General features: G+C 35.2%; 2 protein-coding genes and 1 long non-coding RNA gene across 39 annotated transcripts in view; 1 reads left to right on the top strand and 2 right to left on the bottom strand.

Moving 5' to 3' along the window:
* slo (calcium-activated potassium channel slo) overlaps positions 1-18,170 on the top strand; it is a 139,511-nt gene extending 121,341 nt beyond the window's left edge. For 24 of the 37 annotated variants that reach the window (XM_076532436.1, XM_076532439.1, XM_076532433.1 and 21 more), the window contains 11 exons: positions 2,347-2,379; positions 2,782-2,914; positions 4,701-4,760; positions 5,299-5,695; positions 7,493-7,676; positions 7,768-7,875; positions 7,944-8,080; positions 8,812-8,924; positions 9,000-9,161; positions 9,619-9,712; positions 10,244-18,170. In XM_076532436.1, the coding sequence (XP_076388551.1) occupies positions 2,347-2,379; positions 2,782-2,914; positions 4,701-4,760; positions 5,299-5,695; positions 7,493-7,676; positions 7,768-7,875; positions 7,944-8,080; positions 8,812-8,924; positions 9,000-9,161; positions 9,619-9,712; positions 10,244-10,324 (1,502 nt within the window). In that variant the 3' untranslated portion in view covers positions 10,325-18,170. The remainder of the gene's footprint in view (positions 1-2,346; positions 2,380-2,781; positions 2,915-4,700; positions 4,761-5,298; positions 5,696-7,492; positions 7,677-7,767; positions 7,876-7,943; positions 8,081-8,811; positions 8,925-8,999; positions 9,162-9,618; positions 9,713-10,243) is intronic. The other 13 variants (XM_012284925.2, XM_076532467.1, XM_076532462.1 and 10 more) reach the window with 7 other exon arrangements.
* On the bottom strand, positions 8,950-9,623 carry LOC143264581 (uncharacterized). Its single transcript, XR_013038357.1, has 2 exons — positions 9,327-9,623; positions 8,950-9,232 (listed from the first exon to the last, which is right to left on the bottom strand). It is a non-coding gene; the product is annotated as an uncharacterized LOC143264581 (long non-coding RNA).
* A 1,775-nt stretch (positions 18,171-19,945) lies between the features above and the next one.
* Positions 19,946-22,827, bottom strand: LOC100878484 (uncharacterized). Its single transcript, XM_003703138.3, has 2 exons — positions 21,564-22,827; positions 19,946-20,936 (listed from the first exon to the last, which is right to left on the bottom strand). The coding sequence occupies exons 1-2, from the start codon at positions 22,412-22,414 to the stop codon at positions 20,528-20,530; spliced, it is 1,260 nt and encodes a 419-aa protein (XP_003703186.2). The 5' UTR covers positions 22,415-22,827; the 3' UTR covers positions 19,946-20,527.
* Positions 22,828-23,040: the final 213 nt, after the last annotated feature.

Consider the following 23,040-nt stretch of genomic DNA (forward strand, 5'->3'; position numbering starts at 1 on the left):
CCCCTTGAATTACTAACCACGCCTCTTATATTACTAATCACGCCTCCTGGGTGGAGTTACACCCTTCAAACGTTACACCCTTCATTAATCACGCCCAGTATGTAATTTTTGAGGCCTGCTAGCTAATTGTACACGCCCTTGGGTAGTTAACCGCACTCTCAAGGGTGAGGAACATAATGAGAAGGCACCAGTGAGTTGTTCATATACCAAATTATTGGATACTGGACTTCTAAGGATTCTTAGAACTTTATTATATAATTTACTTGTATCATTGAAAATCTGTAGAGGTCATACAACCCCCAATCCTCTTGTAATAACATAGCTGCAATCACTATCCAGGATCATGCTCGAGTCTACCAGTTGAGCAGGCCTGTTTTAGACTCTAACACTGTTCTATATCGAGTTTGGAAAAAGTAGGAAGAAAACTTAGATTTTCATTTATATTTTCATCATCTATTAGTTTCTTTGGTTCTGATTAGTGCATGTGACTATAGTAGAATTTTGTGTTAACAGTTTTATTCAGTTGTGTATATAGTAGATTCTCTATAATTTCTGTCATAAGAAATTCATCATTTTAGAACATACAGACATTAGACAAATTATCAGTTTTCTTTCTATTTTTTTACTCTCTTTTGTTCGTTACGAATAATGAACAAAATTCTTAGAGAACACATAGTAATCATTCCATAGATTTTAGATCACATTTAGTGACGATATTATTTTGTTTTATAACGTTGATTTATAATAGACAAAACACAATGATTAATTTATTTTATCATAGAGAGTAATTGTGGTATTTGTTACGTAATCAGTCGAGTCGAAAATGAAATAAATTGCAGCGATCGAAACAATAAGTAAAATTAATATTTCCAAATAATCACCATGTTGAAAAACTATTTGCTGGTGTTCGTCTGCGTAAGTAGTAAAACAGTAATTATTATTAGCGTTTCTCACTCTTTTAATAATTATCAAATTATCGCTACTTTTTTTTCAACATTTCAAGAAATGTTCAGAAAATTCTTTTTTTTTAAATTATCTGAATTTTAAAATGGGCGTTAAATTTCACGACAGTTTGAGAAATGCTGTTTTGAATTCAGGTGTTCTGACCTAGTCTTTTCTACGGACTTTTTTATGCCCTAAGTAGATATACTATATATATATGTATACTTGGTTTACAAAATTTAGAAAACTTTTCTCGATATCATTACTTTGATATGTATAATTCATACGTGTCCTAAATATTATTCATAGTTCTTTTATACTGCGTTTTGTGTAAGTTTTCGCTTCGAACAACATTGGTCTGATAGTTTGTAGAGAGCACGGTAGTATGGGTCACATTCGTTATTACAATTTCTTTCTATGGTAACGTTGGACAGAACACATTTCCATACTCTTATTCAGTTTTCCAATTTTATATATATATATAGGTGGTGCTTCATCTTATTACCGTGGCAAACAGCTAACTGCTTCTTTTTCTTCTCTTATGTAATTAGCACGTGTGGAGAGAAATTGCTTATGTCGTGAATGTTTTATGATTCTCATTGATACATCATGCATCATTTTTTATTTAAAACAAAAGAATGATTAAATAATTATAAATAAAAGTGAAGAGAGTATCAGTAAGTAATATTTATTAAACAGTTTCTTATTTATTATATTAGGTGCACAATTATTTGTGAACATTTATTATTAACATGAAATAAAATTATAAAAAAATGAGATGTTTTGTAGGAATTTTAATTTCTGTTCTAATAGTTGTAGAAATTAAAAAATTTTTGAACATGATCATTTGAAAAGACATTTATAAATTTAAATATTTAGAAACTTGAAAATATAGAATTTTTATAATTTTAACATTTTTTAATTTACAAGTTTAGAACTAAATTTATAAAATGTACAAAATTGACTAAAAATTCTAATACAATATTAAATACATTGAAAATGAACAATGTAAAAATTATTTATTTCTTATCATTTACAAATTATTTATTAAAAAGAACGATAAATTTATGTTGTTTAATTTCCTCATAAAGTGCATTCTTCTTCATAAAATGCAACTTGATGTATCTTTGAAAACCACGTACACTTCTCCAGACATTGGCAATTCTAACTTTTGAAAATTCTAAGAAAGCACGTGCAAAGGATTTAGGATATGCGTGCCTGTAAGCATGAGGCTGTAGGCTGTTGCCGATCGAAAGTAAGGATGCGCTAAGACAGTGAGGGGGGTGTTAAGTCACGATCAGTGTGACTACTGTTGTAATTGTCTTAATCATTGTTGCTTTGTCTATTAGTTGCGCCCCTCTGAATCCTTGAAAAACTGAGTTAATTCGGATGTATTAATTTTAGGTGAGATCAGTCGTGAACGAGACGACCCGAATGGTAAGTTTCGAGCTAGTTTAACGTTTATCTGTTATGTCAATTTGTATCAATTATCAAAATCATGTCTCTAATATTCGCTAAAAGAATAACGTAATCTAAGAATCGCTTTAATTGTACCGCATTAGACTGCCATAAGTTTATGTTCTTCATGTGTTATCTTCAGTCTAAAACAAATAATTTCGACAAACTTTTGAAAAAATGTCGAAACTGCAAAATGGGTTTCATGACCCAAGAATCACGGAAAAATATACAAATAGATAGATTTACTTTATATTGTTTATTGTAGGCTAATTATAAACAAGATATTTGTTTATAGCATGCGGATTATATGCGATAAGTATACCTAACTATCGACAGTGATGATTTATTTCACTGACACCTGTGATGTCTTGTTTGTTACAGCGATGAGAAATCATCGAAATTCCGTTGGAATGACCATGATGAACTCAACGAAGCAGGTGAATAAGGTGAAACCGAACGTGAATCGAACGACAAACGACAGCTTATTGAGTCCAACTCAACCATACAATCAAAGGTATTTAGTTTAGTTCGAATTTAATCCTCGCTTGATGTACAAAAATTCAAGTATGCATTCGCTTCTCTGGCCACTTGCGAGTACTTAATTGCGTCACGATTAATAACGATGTGGGGATTTCGCTGTTGAGAATTAATCATGCAACGTTGGGAGAAATAAGTAAATGTTAGAGTTTACTGTGTTTGAACATCACTTTTTATGCACTTGTAACGATAATTCAATTTATTTGAGTCAGATATGGCAATTTGGTGTTCAGAGAGCCTGCAGTTCGTGTTATATTGGTAATTGTCGGTATGTGATGGTAATTGGCGGTAATTGGTGATTATTGTGGATAATTGTTGATTTAATATTGATAATTAATGATAAATATTGATAACTATTGATAAATCTTTATAACTATTGATATAATTATTGATAATTATTGATAAACCTTGGTAATTATTGATAAATATTGATTATTATGATTGATTATTGATTGATAGATATTGATTATTAATTATTGATAAATCTTGATAATTATTGGTAAACCTTAGTAATTATTGATAAATATTGATAATTATAGATAAACCTTGGTAATTATTGATAAATATTGATTATTATTGATAAATCTTGATAATTATTGATAAATATTGATAATTATTGGTAAACCTTAGTAATTGTTGATCAATCTTGATAATTATTGATAAATCCTGATAATTATTGATAAATACTGATAATTATTGGTAAACCTTGGTAATGATTGATAAACCTTGATAATTATTGGTAAACCTTGGTAATGATTGATAAATCTTGATAATTATTGGTAAACCTTGGTAATGATTGATAAATCTTGGTAATTATTGATAAATATTGATAATTATTGATAAATCTTGGTAAATACTGCTTATCGTCGATTAAGGTCGGTAAAATCGGTAACTTTCGGCAATATCGGTTGCTGTCGGTAATGTCAGTAACCGTCGGTAATGTCAGTAGCAGCGATAATGTCGGTAGCAGTCGGTAATGTTGTTAACTATCAATAATTATCATCAAATGACCATAATATGCAATAAATGCGATTTTAAAAATTATTTTAATCTATATAACCTTATTTTTATTGCAAAATTACACTTCTCCTTTATTATTCTTTGCGTACAGACCCAGTGAACATCACATCCACTTCTTCATTTGAATGTGCAATAATTATTCTTGATATGTAACTATATACAAAATTGTACTTGCTGAAAATTGCAAGTACTGATTGTTATTTATATTACCGACAAATTACCAACGTTTAAATCTTAAATCTCCAGATGCCTGACTCTGATTCAAATATTGTATTATGAAAATACACACTGCTTATTGTAAGTCCATTGAGTGACTAAAAAACAATTGCGTTATTGTTCCACCATTTGCAACGTTGTATATATGAGGTTGTATATCAAATGGCCAATTCAACATACAAAATGTAATATGATTTGATAACAAAATTTTGATAACAATTTGAAAAGCTTCTCAATCAAATTAATCAATTTATAACTTAATCCACAATCAAATATGTAATTTCAACTTGTAAAGTTCTATTATAAATTGAATACAAAGTTCTCATGAAATTAAATATGCTTAATCACCTCGATCATCCAAAGCTGAACAATAAATTCATTCTCTGCATTAAAACTGGCAGTATCATGGCTCTACATAAAATTTAACATTCTTTCGATACTCACATCTAGTATTATCTCATTGTTAATTACCGACTGACATTTTCTGTACTGACGAATCCAAGGTTACAAATACCTTTTGATTCCAGATCGCAAGAGGAGTCAGCATACCCTGGTTACCACCTCGCCTACGAAGTCAAAAAGCTCATGTATGCTTTTATTGTTAACACCGTCACGTTATACCATAGTTATATCGTACACTATATGTGTGCTATCATGTCAAGCTTGCTTGTAAATTGCATGTCTGTGCTTCTTATAATAGATTCTCGTTATATTGCCAAACATACAAACGAAACATTAAATGTAAAATAGTTATTCAATTTATTGAAATAAGAGAAACAGTTACAAATTTGATCCATCTGAAAAATAATTTATTCATTATATACAAATAATCATAATTGCATGCTGTTACAAGTATAATGTATCACATTACAACTTCTGTCAATTTTAACAAACCTTAATAATAATAGTAACAATTAATTTTGCAACGTTTCTTAAAATCTACTTTTCAACAAAACAACATAGTTGACAAATAATTGCACACGCTTTTTTCTTATACTTAGGAACTTAGCCTATTAGTATAAGAATATTATAGAAACTAACAGCTAGATTTAAATGAAATTTTCATGAAACAGTGATGTCTGTATTGTTGATGAATGCGTGTTAGATAAAGAACTGTTCTTGTAGGCCTACGAGCAGAGCTTCGGGAGGTACCAACGTGAACAACAACGGTGGTCTTCAGGTCGGAATCGCCGACGATCAAGCGAAGGATTTTGATTTCGAAAAGACCGAAATGAAATATGATTCGACGGGTATGTTCCATTGGAGTCCATCCCGCAACCTCGAAGACTGTATACTGGATCGTAATCAGGCAGCCATGACGGTTCTCAACGGACACGTCGTTGTCTGCCTATTCGCTGATCCTGACTCGCCCCTCATCGGACTGAGAAACCTTGTCATGCCATTACGAGCTTCCAATTTTCATTACCACGAGCTTAAACACGTAGTGATAGTTGGGTCTGTCGACTACATCCGCCGCGAGTGGAAGATGTTGCAGAATCTACCGAAAATATCGGTGTTAAATGTAAGTTATGGATACCTACTTCATATTTGGAGATTCTAGGTCTGGTCATGTCACATTAGATTTCTGTACCCACTACTCTTTAGACCACTTTAAATTTCTTCAGGGTGGATGAAAACATTGCAAGTCCCATATTTCTCATATTGCAATATACTCTTCATATTTTATCTTCAGTATAATTGAAGGTTACAGCTGCATCTTCAGTATATGTGGTTGTGAGTCATCTTTATCACTAAAGACTTTCAACAATCAAGTTGTTCCTTTCAGTATCAACATCTGACTAATATTCTTAAAATTTAACTTCTACATGAAGTTCCATAGTTTATTCAGGTTTCTATCTTTTAACATCAGCATCTAGCTTCCTAAATGACATTTGATCCTGTCCACTTCTGTGTCTCTTGGTTTGATGATGATCAGAACAGTGTCTTATCACTGTCTAAAGTCTGTCCTGGCCCTAAACTAATATTCTTAAAATTTAGCTTCTATATGAAGCTCCAGTTCAATAGCTTATCCAGGTTGTGAATCAGCATCTAGCTTCCTAAGTGACATTTGAACCTGTCTACTTCTTGCCTCTTAGTTTGATGATGATCAGAACAGTGTCCTATCAGTGTCTAAAGTCTATCTTGGCCCTAAACTAGTATTCCTAAAATTTAGCTTCTATATGAAGTTCCAGTTCCATATCTTATCCAGGTTGTGAATCAGCATCTAGCTTCCTAAGTGACATTTGAACCTGTCCACTTCTTGCCTCTTAGTTTGATGATGATCAGAACAGTGTTCTATCAGTGTCTAAAGTCTGTCCTGGCCCTAAACTAGTATTCTTAAAGTTTAGCTTCTACATGAAGTTCCAGTTCAATAGCTTGTCCAGGTTGTGAATCAGCATCTAGCTTCCTAAGTAACATTTGAACCTGTCTACTTCTTGCCTCTTAGTTTGATGATGATCAGAACAGTGTCCTATCAGTGTCTAAAGTCTGTCCTGGCCCTAAACTAGTATTCTTAAAATTTAGCTTCTACATGAAGTTCCAGTTCAATAGCTTATCCAGGTTGTGAATCAGCATCTAGCTTCCTAAGTGACATTTGAACCTGTCTACTTCTTGCCTCTTAGTTTGATGATGATCAGAACAGTGTCCTATCAGTGTCTAAAGTCTATCTTGGCCCTAAACTAGTATTCCTAAAATTTAGCTTCTATATGAAGTTCCAGTTCCATATCTTATCCAGGTTGTGAATCAGCATCTAGCTTCCTAAGTGACATTTGAACCTGTCCACTTCTTGCCTCTTAGTTTGATGATGATCAGAACAGTGTTCTATCAGTGTCTAAAGTCTATCTTGGCCCTAAACTAGTATTCCTAAAATTTAGCTTCTATATGAAGTTCCAGTTCCATATCTTATCCAGGTTGTGAATCAGCATCTAGCTTCCTAAGTGACATTTGAACCTGTCCACTTCTTGCCTCTTAGTTTGATGATGATCAGAACAGTGTTCTATCAGTGTCTAAAGTCTGTCCTGGCCCTAAACTAGTATTCTTAAAGTTTAGCTTCTACATGAAGTTCCAGTTCAATAGCTTGTCCAGGTTGTGAATCAGCATCTAGCTTCCTAAGTAACATTTGAACCTGTCTACTTCTTGCCTCTTAGTTTGATGATGATCAGAACAGTGTCCTATCAGTGTCTAAAGTCTGTCCTGGCCCTAAACTAGTATTCTTAAAATTTAGCTTCTACATGAAGTTCCAGTTCAATAGCTTATCCAGGTTGTGAATGAGGTTTTGAAGTTGTAAGCTGCATTATCTAATTACACTGAATTTGTACAGGGTTCGCCATTAAGCAGAGCAGATCTGCGTGCCGTGAACGTAAATCTGTGCGACATGTGTTGTATCCTGTCGGCTAAAGTGCCTAGCAATGATGACCCCACCCTCGCCGACAAGGAAGCCATCCTCGCGTCCCTTAATATCAAGGCTATGACCTTCGACGATACAATTGGTGTGCTCAGCCAAGGTTCGTATTAATATCGATCATTTTCAGAGCTGAATCCTTGAGCTTCAACCCTTGCCAATACTTCATCACCTATACAAAATTAAATGTTAAGTGACAATTGCAGCAAATAATGAGCAAGATAATTTGACCGCAGTTGGCAGCCCAATTGTTTTACAGCGACGGGGATCCGTTTATGGAGCAAACGTGCCAATGATAACAGGTATTCGAATTCTTCTTACGTATCTTCAGAATGCGTAGATACGATCTAATTGTGTATCTCTGTTTCAGAACTCGTAAATGATAGTAACGTACAGTTCCTCGACCAGGACGACGACGATGACCCGGATACTGAATTGTACCTTACCCAACCCTTTGCTTGCGGTACTGCTTTCGCTGTCAGCGTACTAGACTCGTTAATGTCAACGGTTAGTTTCAGTTAAATTATTTTTAATTTATTATTTAGATTAGATTGATTTTGAACTACACTTTAAGTATTGCTACCCCTGTTTGGATTAGGGACATACTCTTAGATTAAAGATGCAGCGACTGTTAAGCTCCATACAACATGATTGTAATTTCTGGCCTCAAAGAATTATGTTGATCTAATACTTCAGATGCCACGACTTTCATGTTTGGATGACACATAGCTTTTACATGACTGTAAACTTTTAAAGCCTTTACTGCAAACTTTAAAGGTTTGATACGAACATACTTGGAATATACCTGGTCTCAAAGAGACATATTTGATGTGCCTCGTCATCTCTTAAGTGATATATAACCTTTGAGTATATTATAAGCAGCACTTAGATTAAGAACGCGTCAACTATTGCGTTCCTAAATGCTTGCCAAAGTGCCATATGCTAAAGTGCCATATGGACTTAATATTTCAAGTGCCTCATCACTGGATGACGCACACCCTCCAGATGTATTGAGTCCAAAATGTAGGTTAGGGTTGAATTTTACATCCTAATGAACTTAGAATGCGTCCAACAATCAAAATGTCATATTCTATTAGAATTTTTACTGCTTCCACCTCTGATGCATGACCGTCATGAGCTAAAAGTTTAGGTTACAGCTGCACATTGTGGACGCTACAGAAATCATGTCTGACACTCTGTTAATGAAATTAATTTGGTACTCGTTCGTTTGATTACAGACGTATTTTAACCAAAATGCGCTGACTTTAATTCGATCGCTGATCACTGGTGGAGCGACGCCGGAGTTAGAATTAATTTTAGCTGAAGGAGCAGGTTTAAGAGGAGGTTATAGGTAAATTAGCAAAAAATTGAACGTCAAACTTTGTGTTATACCTTGATGAATTGTTATGTAATTTTTGTATTGCAGTACTGCTGACAGTCTGGCCAACAGAGATCGATGTCGAGTTGGTCAAATCGCGTTGTACGATGGACCTTTAGCCCAATACGGCGAAGGAGGCAAGTACGGTGACCTCTTTGTCGCAGCATTAAAGTCGTATGGAATGCTGTGCATTGGTCTGTACAGGTACAGGTACCGGTCTTTTTTCCTTCTCTCGATGGTATTTATTGGATTAATTCTACATGAACATTCTGCACATATTTCTGATTAAAAAAAATGCAACAAATGTTTCATCTTGCTGCTGCAGTTATTGTACCGCCATTGATTATCTCTTTACTATACCATTCTCGTACTTACTATATGACTTTTTGATTTTTTGCCGCATACTTTTGCATTTTGCGTTTTTGCGTGAAAAAAAAATGAGCAACGACGATCGTAAGTTGCCTTCATCCAACAAATACCTATCATTTTTTACGATTATCTTCGTGTCACTTATTTGTTTAGTGTTTAGTTACTGTTGCCAGCGTTTAGTTTAGTTTAGTTTAGTTTAGTTTTAATCGTACATGTATTTAATTTAGATCATGAATTATGGCTATGCTTGTTTCCATACTGTTATGCCTTTCGTCTAACTTTGATACAACTCTTTTAGGTTTCGAGACACGAGCTCGTCCTGCGATGCTTCTTCTAAACGATACGTTATCACCAATCCTCCGGACGATTTTACGTTATTACCTACTGACCAGGTACTGTATTACTCTAATTTATTATTAATTTAGTGTTAGTCAACTAGGCTTAAGGGTTGTTAAGAGTAATAACTCAATTGTCCTTCTAAGTTCTCTCTAAACCAAAGTTCTTCAGTTTTATATATTAGGCTAGTCATCATTAGATACACCATGTATGCTAATGCCCATAACCATCACCTAGGTTCACTAATCCATATGATCACATTCCAACCATAATAACTCAACTGTCCTAGGTTCTCTCTAAACCAAAGTTCTTCAGTTTTATATATTAGGCTAGTCATCATTAAATACACCATGTATGCTAATGCCCATAACCATCACCTAGGTTCACTATTCCATATGATCACATTCTAACCAAAAATAAGAAACCTTGAAGAAATGTTATACATATAGTTTATCTGAAACTTGTAAGCTAATATGAAAACAGTTGCTCTTCATCAGCAATTAGTATCAGTATCCCTCTGAGTTTATATTCTAAAGTTCACAATATTATAGAATATATGAAATGTATAAATGATTGTATGTTTACAGGTTTTCGTGCTGATGCAGTTCGACCCAGGTCTAGAATACAAGCCAAGCAGAGGAGCACGAGGAAAGGACGACGCCTCCTGACTGTTACTGTGTAGCGCCCTCACCGATGGACCTTATTCCTACATATAAATCAGGCAAAGGAAACTCATCATGCCGCCCGTCGTCCCTACGAATATCATTGAATCTTCGTTGGCTACCATTTGGGTACGATGCTACATGTTCTCAACGGATTATCGCAAAACCCCGTCCATACAATAAGTCACTAACACGTCCGATTTTGCTGCTGGTCACGTGTCGCTAGGCTGGCGCTTAGAGCCGTTTTCGGTTTCCCTTCAATAGTGTCTGCAAACTTCTTTATCCCCTTAATCACTCATCGCTGTGTAACGTTGATTTTCACATTGTGACTGAACATTTTTGCGTTGAGGCATGCCCTGTAAAGAAGGAAGAAGTAAACGAAGATTTGCCAAAAGAAAGGGAGAGAAGGAAAGAAGGGATACCGGGGAAACGGTATGATGAAGCACAGGTCCGAGGGTAGCTACACGTTTACGCTATTCGACATTAAATAAGAACGTCTTCGACGGAAGGCGGCATAAGGACTGAACGGCTTACTTTCAAGCATCAAACTGTGTGACTAGATCCCACTCCCCACTCTTTCAAAGTACAGAAGAAACGAGAATTATACCTAAATGCGAAGCAAGCAGCTTAACGCTTGAGAACATCTTCAAGGCTGATCGCTGAGGAATTGTAATCGCCTTCGCGACTAAACGTGTACCATCGCTGTAGCTCATTCAGGATATGTAAATAGGCGCAGAATAGACGGACACGTTGTCATTCTGTGGAAAACTGTAAAAAGAAGTCAAAGGAGGAGGAAAGAGGAAGAGATACAGAAAAGTTGTAAAAAGTTGATTGAGATACATTACAACCGAGGGGACCTCTTCTGGTTCTTTCATATAGAAACATCGTTCACTTCGCAATGACAGTCGTGTGTTCGTTTCTTGTATCATGATTTTATACCTTGCCTTGTTTGCAAAAGAATAATACGTATACATAAGAGGTGGGATGCCAACTTTGTTCGCTTCAAATATTTTCATTGTTACAGATACAAGTTAATATTATTTACAAAAATTGTATGGTTTATAACTTATCAATAACTTCTGTTTGTAGCTGAAGAAATATAGATTTCAAAGTTAACATTCTTTTCAGTCACATTGTGCTTTTTCAATTCAATTCGATCTGCAATAATTGTTTATACAAATAATATACATTATAGTTATGTCAATGAAATTATTTGATGCCATACAGTTTTTAAAATACTCCTATGTAGCTCTGACAACAATGAGAATATTTTCAGCAGACAAAGTTTGTGTCACAGCCTGTATATGTACATGTACACGTATATGCGCATTTACAGGGTGATTTTTGCAACTAATGTAAATTATAGCTTCCATACATATATATAATATAAAATTCTGATAGCAGGAAGAATTGTATGATTGAATAAAATCCAATTTTAGCTGCTTATATTTCTTTGAGTGCAGCCAGATATTACTTACATCTGCTTATAAAATAGGGATAGACATTTTTAGAAAGGTTTCATTACATTTTTTAATATACATAAATATCTTTAATGTTCTAATTTTATATTTACATGTTGCTAAACTAGTAGTAGTAACTGAATGGTGTATGTAAAGTATCAGTTATGCAGTTATATTGAATTTCAAATTGTTATTATTTTAGCACATATTTATATTTAAGCAAATAGTTACAAATTTTGTAGCTGCTTGGATCATATCTACAAACAATGAAGCAAGTGGATTTTATTGAATCATACAGTGAACAACACTGCTTTTCTCTTATGTTTATCGAAGAAAAAGATAGTTCATTGTTGATGCAACAATCACCATGTATACGTAGTCTTAAATAAAAGGAGTTGCAATGTGTGCCACGACAGAGCAGAATACGTGTGAAAGGGAGTGCAGGGACTACCTGTAAACATTACCTTGAGTGTCTTCTTTTGCGGTTAACGATAAAAATCTCAATCAAGCACTTTGTACAGGTTCTATACATAAAAGGTGTACGTATGTATGAATGTGTGTGTGATATGTGTATGCGTGCGTGTGTGCGTGCATGTGTGCGTGCATGCGTGTGTGTGTGAGTGCATAAATAATAATTACAATAAACCACCCTTTTCCACACAACTTGAGTATTACCTGACTATATATCAGTATATATATACATTATAGATATATATGCACATACATATGTATACATAGACGCTCTCCCCTTTTATATATTTTTGTGACATTCTCGAGTATGTACATACAAATGTATATACAGGGTATCTCATAAAAGATGCACACCGTAAACATTGCAAATTTTCCAGAAGAAATTCTGTAAACGATTAAAGATTGGATGTACGACTTGAGAGGAATCCCATTTGACATGTGGTCACAAAAGTTTACACTCACACAGAGAGACACGTGTAGATAGACAAGCGCACACATAGAAAGCACTGTCAAAATGATAAGAGGGCATTCATACTGTTTTGATAAGATGGGACCAGATGGGATCGAATATCCAATTTTTAGTCGCAGGAAATAATGATGGACTTTCCTTTTGGTATCACACGTATGGACTTACGGTATACATCTTTTTTGAGACAGCCTGTGTATGTACGTGCACTCACATGCAACTTAAACTTCCCTTATGTAAAGGGAAGTGTGTAGGAAGGAAGGCTCTTTTGCTGCGCTTAAATTTTGTTGGATCCTCTTGGTCCACTTAGATCTGTCTCTCTCCTGACTATCCTAGGATCTCTTCTAATATTTAGTTGGTTCTTCCTGAGCTTTGCTAGATTCTCCTTGCTCTCCTTAGATCTCTATAAGATTTCTTTCACTAAGCTGCCTGTCCCTTGATTCTTATACTCTTCCATCTATGCGTAGGCTCTCCCTGGATCTCCCTATGTCATTCTAGCTCTCCCTGGCTCTTATAGCCTTTACTCATATTCTATTTCAAATAAGTGCTGAGTCTTTAACCTCCACACTGCCTGTAACTAAGAGAAGCATACATTGCACCTAGGTGTACATCCATATACGTATACACATATGTATGTATGTATATATGTATATATGCATGTATATGTATATATATGTATGTATGTAAAAATGGATCAAATAAGAGGTATACATACATGTAAGAAGAAACACACGAACACATCAATTACTCGGATACTTCTTCCTCGCTCCCCGCTTACACAGACACACAAAAACTTTGAAACACGCACACGTAGTAGTACACATATACGAGGACATACAGGTGCATGTACATGCGCGCGTGCACACATATACTGGATCCACGTGACCGAGAAGAGAACAGTATGTCGTAAATTACTACGGATTTACGAAAAGAACTAAAAAGAAACCACACATGCGTGCGCGCACACGCGCACCGAATATAATGTTACATCGATGAAAAAACGTAGGAGAAACCAAAAGGACGGGAACCAAGGTGACACGGTTCGTGTGTACGGAACTAACGGAAGTGGAATGATGTGTTGTGAGACAACAGCAAACAAACACGATGCACATCGGACACGTCAGTCCTTCGGGATCGATTTGTTCAATATCAATCATTGTTATTCGATTAATTCGGATAACGTGCTGCAAACGAAGTGGATTGATCTTACCAAGGACAAGAAAATATTAAAAGTAGCTGTGGTAGACGCTGCCGTGTATCGCGATTACGAGTCGTCGCCGCCACCGCCATTGCTGCTGTTTGCAATATCCATATGCACTATTCACTGCCACTGCAGTTCGTGTTATATCGTTGTATATAACTTTCTATGTATGGCTCGATTAAGGCGAGAAGGGCTGGTCAGGTGTGCGGTTCGGATGACTCCATCTTGTGTGGACGGGACTAGGGTGCAGCCTCAGCCGCAAGCAATTTTGTTGCTCCTCGTTTATTATACTCGTTTCGTTTTTTCTTTTATGAAATCGAGTTATTGTTTCTTTTGTTCAAATGTTTAATGTACAAAGGTGGTTGTATCTTCAAATTCAAAAGGAACACTGGTAAATAGGACAAAATCCAATTTAAACATTTTGAAAGAATATTCTTTTATTTGATAAAAAATATGGAGTAGTTCCAATTTAAATCCCTCAGTTGAAGGATGATTTTTTATTTTGAAAATTATTTTCATGTGATAAAAAGTTTTACCAGTGTTCAGATATTAATGTTACTAATGTAATTGAATTTTAAAGTGAATTTGTGATAAAATGTACTGGTATAACCATCTTAAATTATTGAAATACCGACACGCTTTCAGCTTTAGTTTAAAAAATTTGCTGTGTAGATTCATATGTTAAAAATTAGAATTAAAATATGAGATACGCGTTGCTGGATATAATTCAAGAAATTTTAGGAGCTTGTTATTAGTTAGGCTTATTTGTTATTTTTTTATTCAGTTGTTTTTATTCAGTTAGTCTTTTAGTTTCAATTATAATCTCTACGTGATAAGCGAATAATAGATTTCAGATTATTTTACGATATTTCAATTCCAATATATAAGTATAAGTAGCGAAATATACTCGTAGAATTTTTAATTATTTTTATGAAAAATAATTAGCTTTTGGTTAATAATTTTATAGATAGATAATCTAGTTAGTGTAATATTAAACATTATATATTTTTTATGTTAAGTATTATTTTGTCCAGCATAGCGTTCGAATCGCCGCCGGCGGGAAAATTTGAAAATTCAAATGGCTGAAAGTGGGTCACAAGCGAAATTATATAATCCCAATATTTTCTTCTTGTTTTATCGTTAAGTAACGTTTTATATCGAAGATTGAGAGTGTAGCGGAAGGTTTCCTGCAGTATTTCCGAAACGAACGAAGAAGAAAGAACCTTTCTCGTTAAATATTTCATTGCTGCTGATGGCAAATGAAAGGTCTGCGAATAAAATTTGACTGAAGATTATAAAAAAAAAGACAATTTAGAATTTTCTTCTTTTTTGTAAAATTCGATGTCTGGCGGAGGCGTTGCTGAAAAAGGAAAAAAAATAAAAAAAAAAGAATAAATAAATCGCGATTTCGTTTTTAAAAAAAAAACAGTTCACGCGCACGAGTAGTCGATTTTCATAATAATCGTTTTGGCGGGTTAGTAATTTTTCAAAAAAAATCAGAAACGAAGGACTCTCGGTGACCCTGCCTCGCCTTGATGCGATTATATACGAAACAAAAAAAAATTTGTGCGTTAGATTTTGTGGAAATTGTTCGTTAAGTGATAAAAAAAAAAAACAAATGAAATTTGTCGGAGCCTTGTGTAGAGTTTTAGATGATTGGTCGTAATTTGCGTCGCGTGGGTGAGCCAGGCGTTCAAACTTTTTTTTCTTTTCTTTTTCAAAGATCAATATGTTCTTCGTTTTTAATTGTACATAGTAGAATTATCGTAGGATTACAGTAGTGCCGAAATGTATGGCACGTGGAAATTTAAGGAAATGAAAATTATTTACACGTGTAATTTGGATCACTTTTATCACAATTTTAGTCTTAAGTGAAAAATATGAAAATTTTGTTTTTTTGTGGTCATTCTGTCATTGACGTAATTAGGATTTTTCTGGAGTGAACCTAGTAATCATTTACGTACTCGCGCGCCACAAGATGAGTTCTGAGATGCTGAAAGAAATGTGGCTGTGGTTAAAGCGAAAAATGTATTCCTTGCGTTACATGTATTTTTGGCACTAACTGTTTACAAGTCACGCATCAGTGAAAATTGATGACAGAAAACTAAAGAAAATAAATGTACTTCTCTGAATTTCTAGAACTCATCTTGTGGTACGCGTACAGTACATGAATGATAGGCACATTTCATATAAAAATGCCAAATAACTTTAAAATGTTAATATTCTAAGGTGATAATTCTAATTGGAATAACAACTATGTTATTATAATTTGATATAATTTTAACATTAATACTTGACAATTTCAGTAAAAGACTCGGTCTTCGTTAGAAAAATATCCTAGTTACGCCAATGCAAGTTCCCTAATTTTACTGAAAATGTCAAGGTCCTAATATGCGTACACTTTTTGCACCAAACACAGCATGCGATTATACACCCCATAATCTATGAGACTTCTCAGAATTTTATTGGTTGAGACCCACTTTCATATATTATTTTGTGAGACTCAGGGCTCTGAAGTCTAAAAGTACAAAAGGTTCAATGTTTCTGAAGTCCCAAAGTCCTAAGTTATTGAAGTTCTAACTTCCACAGGACCAAACTTCCAAAGTCACAAATTATCAAATTCAGAACTCGGTCTCAGACTCCTAAAGGCCCAAACTTCCTAAGTTTCCAACTTCTAATGTCCCAAACTTCGTAAGTCCCAAAGACCAAAATTCCTGAAGTCCTGAACTTCAAAAATCTCAAATTAATCAAATCCAGAACTTGTATAGTCTCAGACTCCTATAATACTAAGCTACATAAGTCCCAAATTCTTAACTTTCCAAACTTTGTAAGTCCCAAATTACAAACGTCTGAAACTGCCAAAATCTCAAATGTACCAAATACAAAACTCGTAAAGTCTCGAGTTCTTAAAGTACCAAACTCCCAAAGTTCTAAATTCCCAAAATCCCAAACTTCCTAAGGCCCAAAATTCCAAAATCCTTAACTTACGAAATTCATAACTCGTAAAGTCACAAACCGCTCAAATTCCAATCTTCTAAAGTTCCAAACTTCCTAAGGTCCAAATTTCCAAGGTCTCAGACTCCTAAAGGCCCAAATTCCAATAGTCCCAAACTTCCTAAGTCCCAAAATTCCAAAATCCCTAATTTACCAAATCCATAACTTGTGAAGCCTCAAACTACTTAAATTCCACTCTCACAAAGTCCCAAACTTCCTAAAATCCCAAACTTCAAAAGTCCCAAACTTCCTAAGGCCCAAAATTCAAAAATCCCGAACTTACCAAATCCATAACTTGTGAAGCCTCAAACTTCTTAAATTCCACTCTCCCAAAGTCCCAAACTCCTCAAATTCCACTCTCACAAAGTCCCAAACTTCCTAAAATCCCAAACTTGAAAAGTCCCAAACTTCCGAAGGCCCAAAATTCAAAAATCCCAAATTTACCAGATCCATAACTCGTAAAGTCCCAAACTCCTCAAATTCCACTCTCCCAAAGTCTCAAACTTCCCAAGGTCCAAATTTCCAAGGTCCCAAACTCCTAAAGGCTCAAATTCCAAAAGTCCCAAACTTCCTAAGGCCCAAACCTCCAAAATCCCAAATTTACCAAATCCATAACTTGTAAAGTCCCAAACTCCTCAAATTCCACTCTCCCAAAGTCCCAAACTCCCTAAAGTCCCAAACTTCCTAAAGTCCCAAACTCCAAAAGTCCCAAACTTCCTAAAGTCCCAAACTCCAAAAGTCCCAAACCTCCTAAGGCCCAAATTCCAAAAGTCCCAAACTTCCTAAGGCCCAAAATTCCAAAGTTTGAAAGTGGGTCAATTTCTTCTTTTCTGAAGGGGTACAATATGGACCCATTTTCTTACGTCAGCACATTAATTGTCTGTCATTGTGAATGATTGAAACGTAGTTGGGGATGACTACGGTCCTACAGGCCGACAAAACTGGCGCCCTATATTTACGCACTACTGTAACATTATTTTCTACAGGTTAATATTTTTGTTGAATTTTTCAATTAGTGCCTGGCTGCTTGCGAGATACAAATTATTCATGCACTCTCTTTAATAATTAAATCATGCACCGATTCAATCGATATCATCACCCGTAATCGTATTCTCGTGCGTCGCACGGATACACGTGGCGCATTTGTGTGTATGTGGAACGTGTGTATCTAAACGAAGTATACATAATTAACGTTTAAAGAAATCTACGAAAATGATAAGAAAGAAAGAAAATGAAAAAAAAAAATATAAAAAAAACAAATCGAACAAGATACCAAAATTGATAAATATATATATACGTATATATATATATATATGATTCGATGTATGATATGTATATATACGATGTATGTTATTAAATTGTAATGCATCGATATATACATACACGTGTACATGGAAATTATAAGATGTATAAAAAAACACAGACAAAAAAAAAGGGAAAAAAAGAAGAAGAAAATTAAGGCGCGCTGAGCGTACGCCACCTTCGATGCCTCATTGACCTCATCTAATGCTTTTTTATCTGTACATTTACAATTTGTGTACCAATGAGGAACGTTGTTTAATCATGTTGTTGATGTTATTGTTAAAGAATGAGATTCAATATTGTACATAACTATATATTCATTATAATTGATGATATGAATAATTATATACACAAAAGTAAATGTTTGACATTTTTTTATTGAGCCTCTAGTTTACATTGTTCGATTGGACTTATAGTATTTGATTGATATTTTTTGTGGAGATTTTTGTATGCTGAGATACAATTTTAAAATTGTTAGTAGCATTTTTATTTTTTGAAAATTATGTAGATTTTTATTTATTTTTTTTTTTTTTTGAAGGAATACTTATTGGATTTCTTTTTATGTCAAATTGTTTTAATAACTTTTCTGAAAGCACTAATATACATTAGTGTATAATAAATAGTTAAATATTTTTCAATTAAAGCTAAAAGAAAAAGAATGCTTGAAGAGGGACAATTTTCTATTTTTTCTATTCTTGAATTTATTTAAAAAATTGAGGATTTGTAAAGATATTTGACAGTATGCAATATGAAAGACTTTTTTCTATTAAAAATGCTTGAAAATCCATGTTAAATTATTGTTGCATTAGTAGCACTTTTTCGAATGTAGCTTTGAAATGGTCCCAAAACAAGGCGCCATTTCTGCAAACCACGTGCATGATTTGAAATGGCTGACAGTTCTGCGCTTTTTTATTCTTTCTTCCTTTGTAAAGCCACAGCTACACTATAATAATAACAAAACTATTGTCTTTTAACTCTGGAAGAGTTTGCATAAAAATACAGGGAATTCTAAAAGTGATGGTAAAGCAATGCTGTTTGTAATATATTCTGTTGAACTGAAGATGGGAAGTAGAACAGTTCATAAACTATAGTGAGTTTCGACGTTAATATATAAAAAGAATATAAACCATTCTAGAACCGTTATAGGAATGTAAATCGTGCATTCTCAAGGAATTGAACAAGTTCAAAGTAGTAGAAAGCTTTATTCTTCCATAAATGTATTTAAAAATTTATATTTTCCCGCGCTTTTTGAAAAAGTACTACTAGCGCCATCTCTCCGGCGAACAGGGTGAACTACACACTTTTGAAACACTACTTTCGTTAGTTCCGTCTTCAACCGCTAGACGGCGCCACATGACAATGAAACCCTACTAGGATTAGTCTAAAAATGGTTAAAGTTCAATAAAAATTGTTAAAGTTAAAATAATTCAAAGTAAAATAATGCACTCCGATGTAATTGAATTCATATTACAGTCAGTAAAGCTAATGAAGTCAACTATATTAATTAATTTAAACCAAAAAAGGTATACGCGGCGCCGCCCAGTGGTGGAACTAAGAACTAATGAAAGTAGTGTTTAAAAAGTGTGTAGTTCACCCCGTTCGCCGGAGAGATGGCGCTAGCATCGCTTTTCCAAAAAGCGCGCGAAAATGTAAATTTTTAAAAACCAACAAGAATGAAATATTCAAAATACTTTAAACTAGTTAAACTAATTACGTGAGAATGAACATTTCTGTCTTTTTACATATTATACTTTATTTGCATAATGATGAAAATTACAATAACAGTAATAAAATATATCACAATTACATAATACCTAAATAAATATAACCTAAAAATCCCTCCATCAAACGTATCATTCACTTTATACAATTGTCTATCAGTCAATAACTGCTCTCGCTATTATTAACACTCGTTTCGAAAACAGCCGTTTTATCCCTATCTTACGTAATTACATCACCATTGCATAATTTGCCTCACGACGAACATTAGCGACTAACATCTAAAATGCTTCAAATTTAAATTAATTAGTGCATAATGTTCCAATATTTCGTGCAATCACAAGTGACGTAATAAGCATACAATTTTGTAAAGCGTTGCAAATCATTGATGCCTCAAACTTTGAAGTTAGAATTTGTTTATAATCTTCGAATGGTCTAATATTACCTGATATGGCCTAATATTTTCTGATTCGAACATCTGAGCTATATTTCGCTGTGCTCGTCGCTTACTTTCCAAGATAGCGACTGGTGCATCATAACCCTGTTATCTACAGTGAAAAAGCATCTAATATCTGTGGTGTCAGCCTGAATTTTTTTTAGCCGGTCACATAATCGTATAATTCTAGTAGAGCATCCATCATCCTGGCTCTGTATTGAGGCACGTCCTTTATCTGCTCAAAGATCAATGGTGTTCTGTCCACGTAGAGAATGCTCTCCAAAAGCTCTGGCTGGTCCGAGAAGTACTTGCTGGCTGCACTAGGCTCTAACAGCATGATCGGTATGTTCAAAACGCCATGGGTGATGCACATGACTTTCAGATCTTCGATGGACTCGATGAACTTGTCCCATGGGAAAACGGTGGAAATGTCGAGGCCAGCTTCTTCTAGAGCTTCCGCCATTGTCTCGTGGTAGATCTTGAACAACTCGTCGCTGTGCTTTTCTCGAAGCTCTCGGGTTGTTGTGAATTGTAAGAAACAGAGAATGTCGTGGGCAGGTGGATTGTACCTGAAAAAGAAAAATTATATTTGTGATTTGTTTCAATATTTTGGTATTGAATTTTGACTTGTTCAGTTTTGATCATTTTTTTAGGGAAAACGATGAGGTAGATGGAAAATCTGTTGACGGTTCTTTGTAGTGCAGGTTTTAAGCTTTATAAAAATATTTTTTGATATTCTGTACTTGACAAAATGGCGGAGCTACAGTTGCCTTACGGCTACTGTGAAAAGAATGTTTTACACAAAAACAGTACTTTCTTCTAATATTCGCTATTTTTCATACAAATTAATATTTTTAAAAATTCTTCCGTAATTCTTCAGTAAATTTCCTGTAGAATATAACAGTTTTTGGACATTTGTTCTAGCTTAATCCATACTGAAATTATCATATATACCATTTAGCAACTACCATCAAAGGTACCCACAATGAGGCCGCTACATCTCCGCCATTTTCTCAAAAAAATAAAATACAAAAATACTTTCGTAAACCTCAAAACTCATACAACAACAGACCCACATCAGATTATCCATATCCTTCCTCATTTTTCCAAAAAAAATTGTCAAAGCCCTAACTCTCAAATCCAGTGTCAACTTAACCCCGGGTTAAAATTAAGACGTCGCCAACACTCTTAATTACCTGGCAAGTTGAAAGTCGATAAGACAGCACTCCACAGGCTTCTCGTCGACATCGTACTTGAACAAGATATTATTTGCCCACAAGTCTCCATGGCAGAGTACGTTCTTATGCTTGATGGACGGCAGCAATTTATCCGCGTGATTAACGCACAAATCAGTAAGCTTCGCCCTGAATACTTTTCGTTGCTCCTCGTTCAGCTCCGGAATCAGATCGATCACGGAATCGATGCCCTTCACAGCAGCATCAAACATGGACTTAGCTCTACCGTCCTTCAGCGGCCACAGCGTCTCTTGCATGCAATGAAAGAATTCGTCGTGCAGACTCTTCTGGTACAACTGTTCAAAGATGAGGGACTTCGCGTGGAACCTCGCCAGGGTCTTCATCAACACTTTACAGTGTCCATAGTCGAACGGTTTCAGTTTGTCCGTCATTTCGTAGCCGCTGTGAGCCATGTCCTCTAAGACTATCACGTCGTTCTCCAAACCCAGGAAGCATTCCGGGATGCACTTGCTGTCCAGGCCGTTCAACACTTCCGGAAACACGGTGGTGTAAAGGGCAACCTCCTTCTTGAAGCTTCCGTACTGCTGAATGAAGTCGTATTGCGGACTCGTGACGGGAGGCGGGAGTTTCGTGAAGAATTTGATGTTCTTCGTTTCCATGGGCGACTGCGGTGAGGCCACCGTAGCTTTCAAAGTAAAGTACTGACCCATGAAGCCGTTCACCTCGTTGATAGGCACCACCTCGTAGGTGATCAGAGAGAAGTCCTCCATCGAATCTTTGTGAAGCTTTTTGCGGATGATCTCGAAACATTCTTCGTCTTTGAGAATCTGCTCTGTACTCGGGTTGCGCATTTTCTTCGAGTTCGGACACTATTTGTTGTCACGAGGATCAAAGTGTTTTAAGAAACAGAGAATGTTTCAGCTTTGACACTGATGATCGACGACTAAACGAAGCGTTCGTATCGCAAGAATCGCTATCGGCTAGTGACGGTTAGGTTCTTTGTCTGGAAGCCTGGCGCTCTATATGATGTCAGGTTTGAATATAATTTCGTTCAAGATCAAGATACCTTTATATATCATGCGAAGAATCACGTCACGTGTACGTTACAGACGATAAATAATAGCGCGTACTCGTGTCACGCTATTTTCTTCTTTATTGACGCTGATTGAGGCTAATATTAGACGCGTTACATCGACGCTCGTCCTGCATAAATGCGTGTAAATGGATCTGATGGCTCCTTATTGACACTGTTCAGATCGATATCGACATACGCGTGCACGAGTGGGGACAGGAGAACGATGAGACACTGTACTCGGTTTTCGTTCTGATTATTAAACAGATGTGACGGAACGTCGTTGTCACGTGTCCCGACTAAATCAGACGGTCACGTTTCACACGTGATGACAATCTAGTAGTGCTTTAACCCTCAGTGCACTCGTGTCATTTTTAGGCTATGCTTTCAATTTCTCTTGTTAAG

The sequence above is a fragment of the Megachile rotundata genome, chromosome 6 (assembly GCF_050947335.1).
Source record: "Megachile rotundata isolate GNS110a chromosome 6, iyMegRotu1, whole genome shotgun sequence".
NCBI lineage: Eukaryota > Metazoa > Arthropoda > Insecta > Hymenoptera > Megachilidae > Megachile > Megachile rotundata.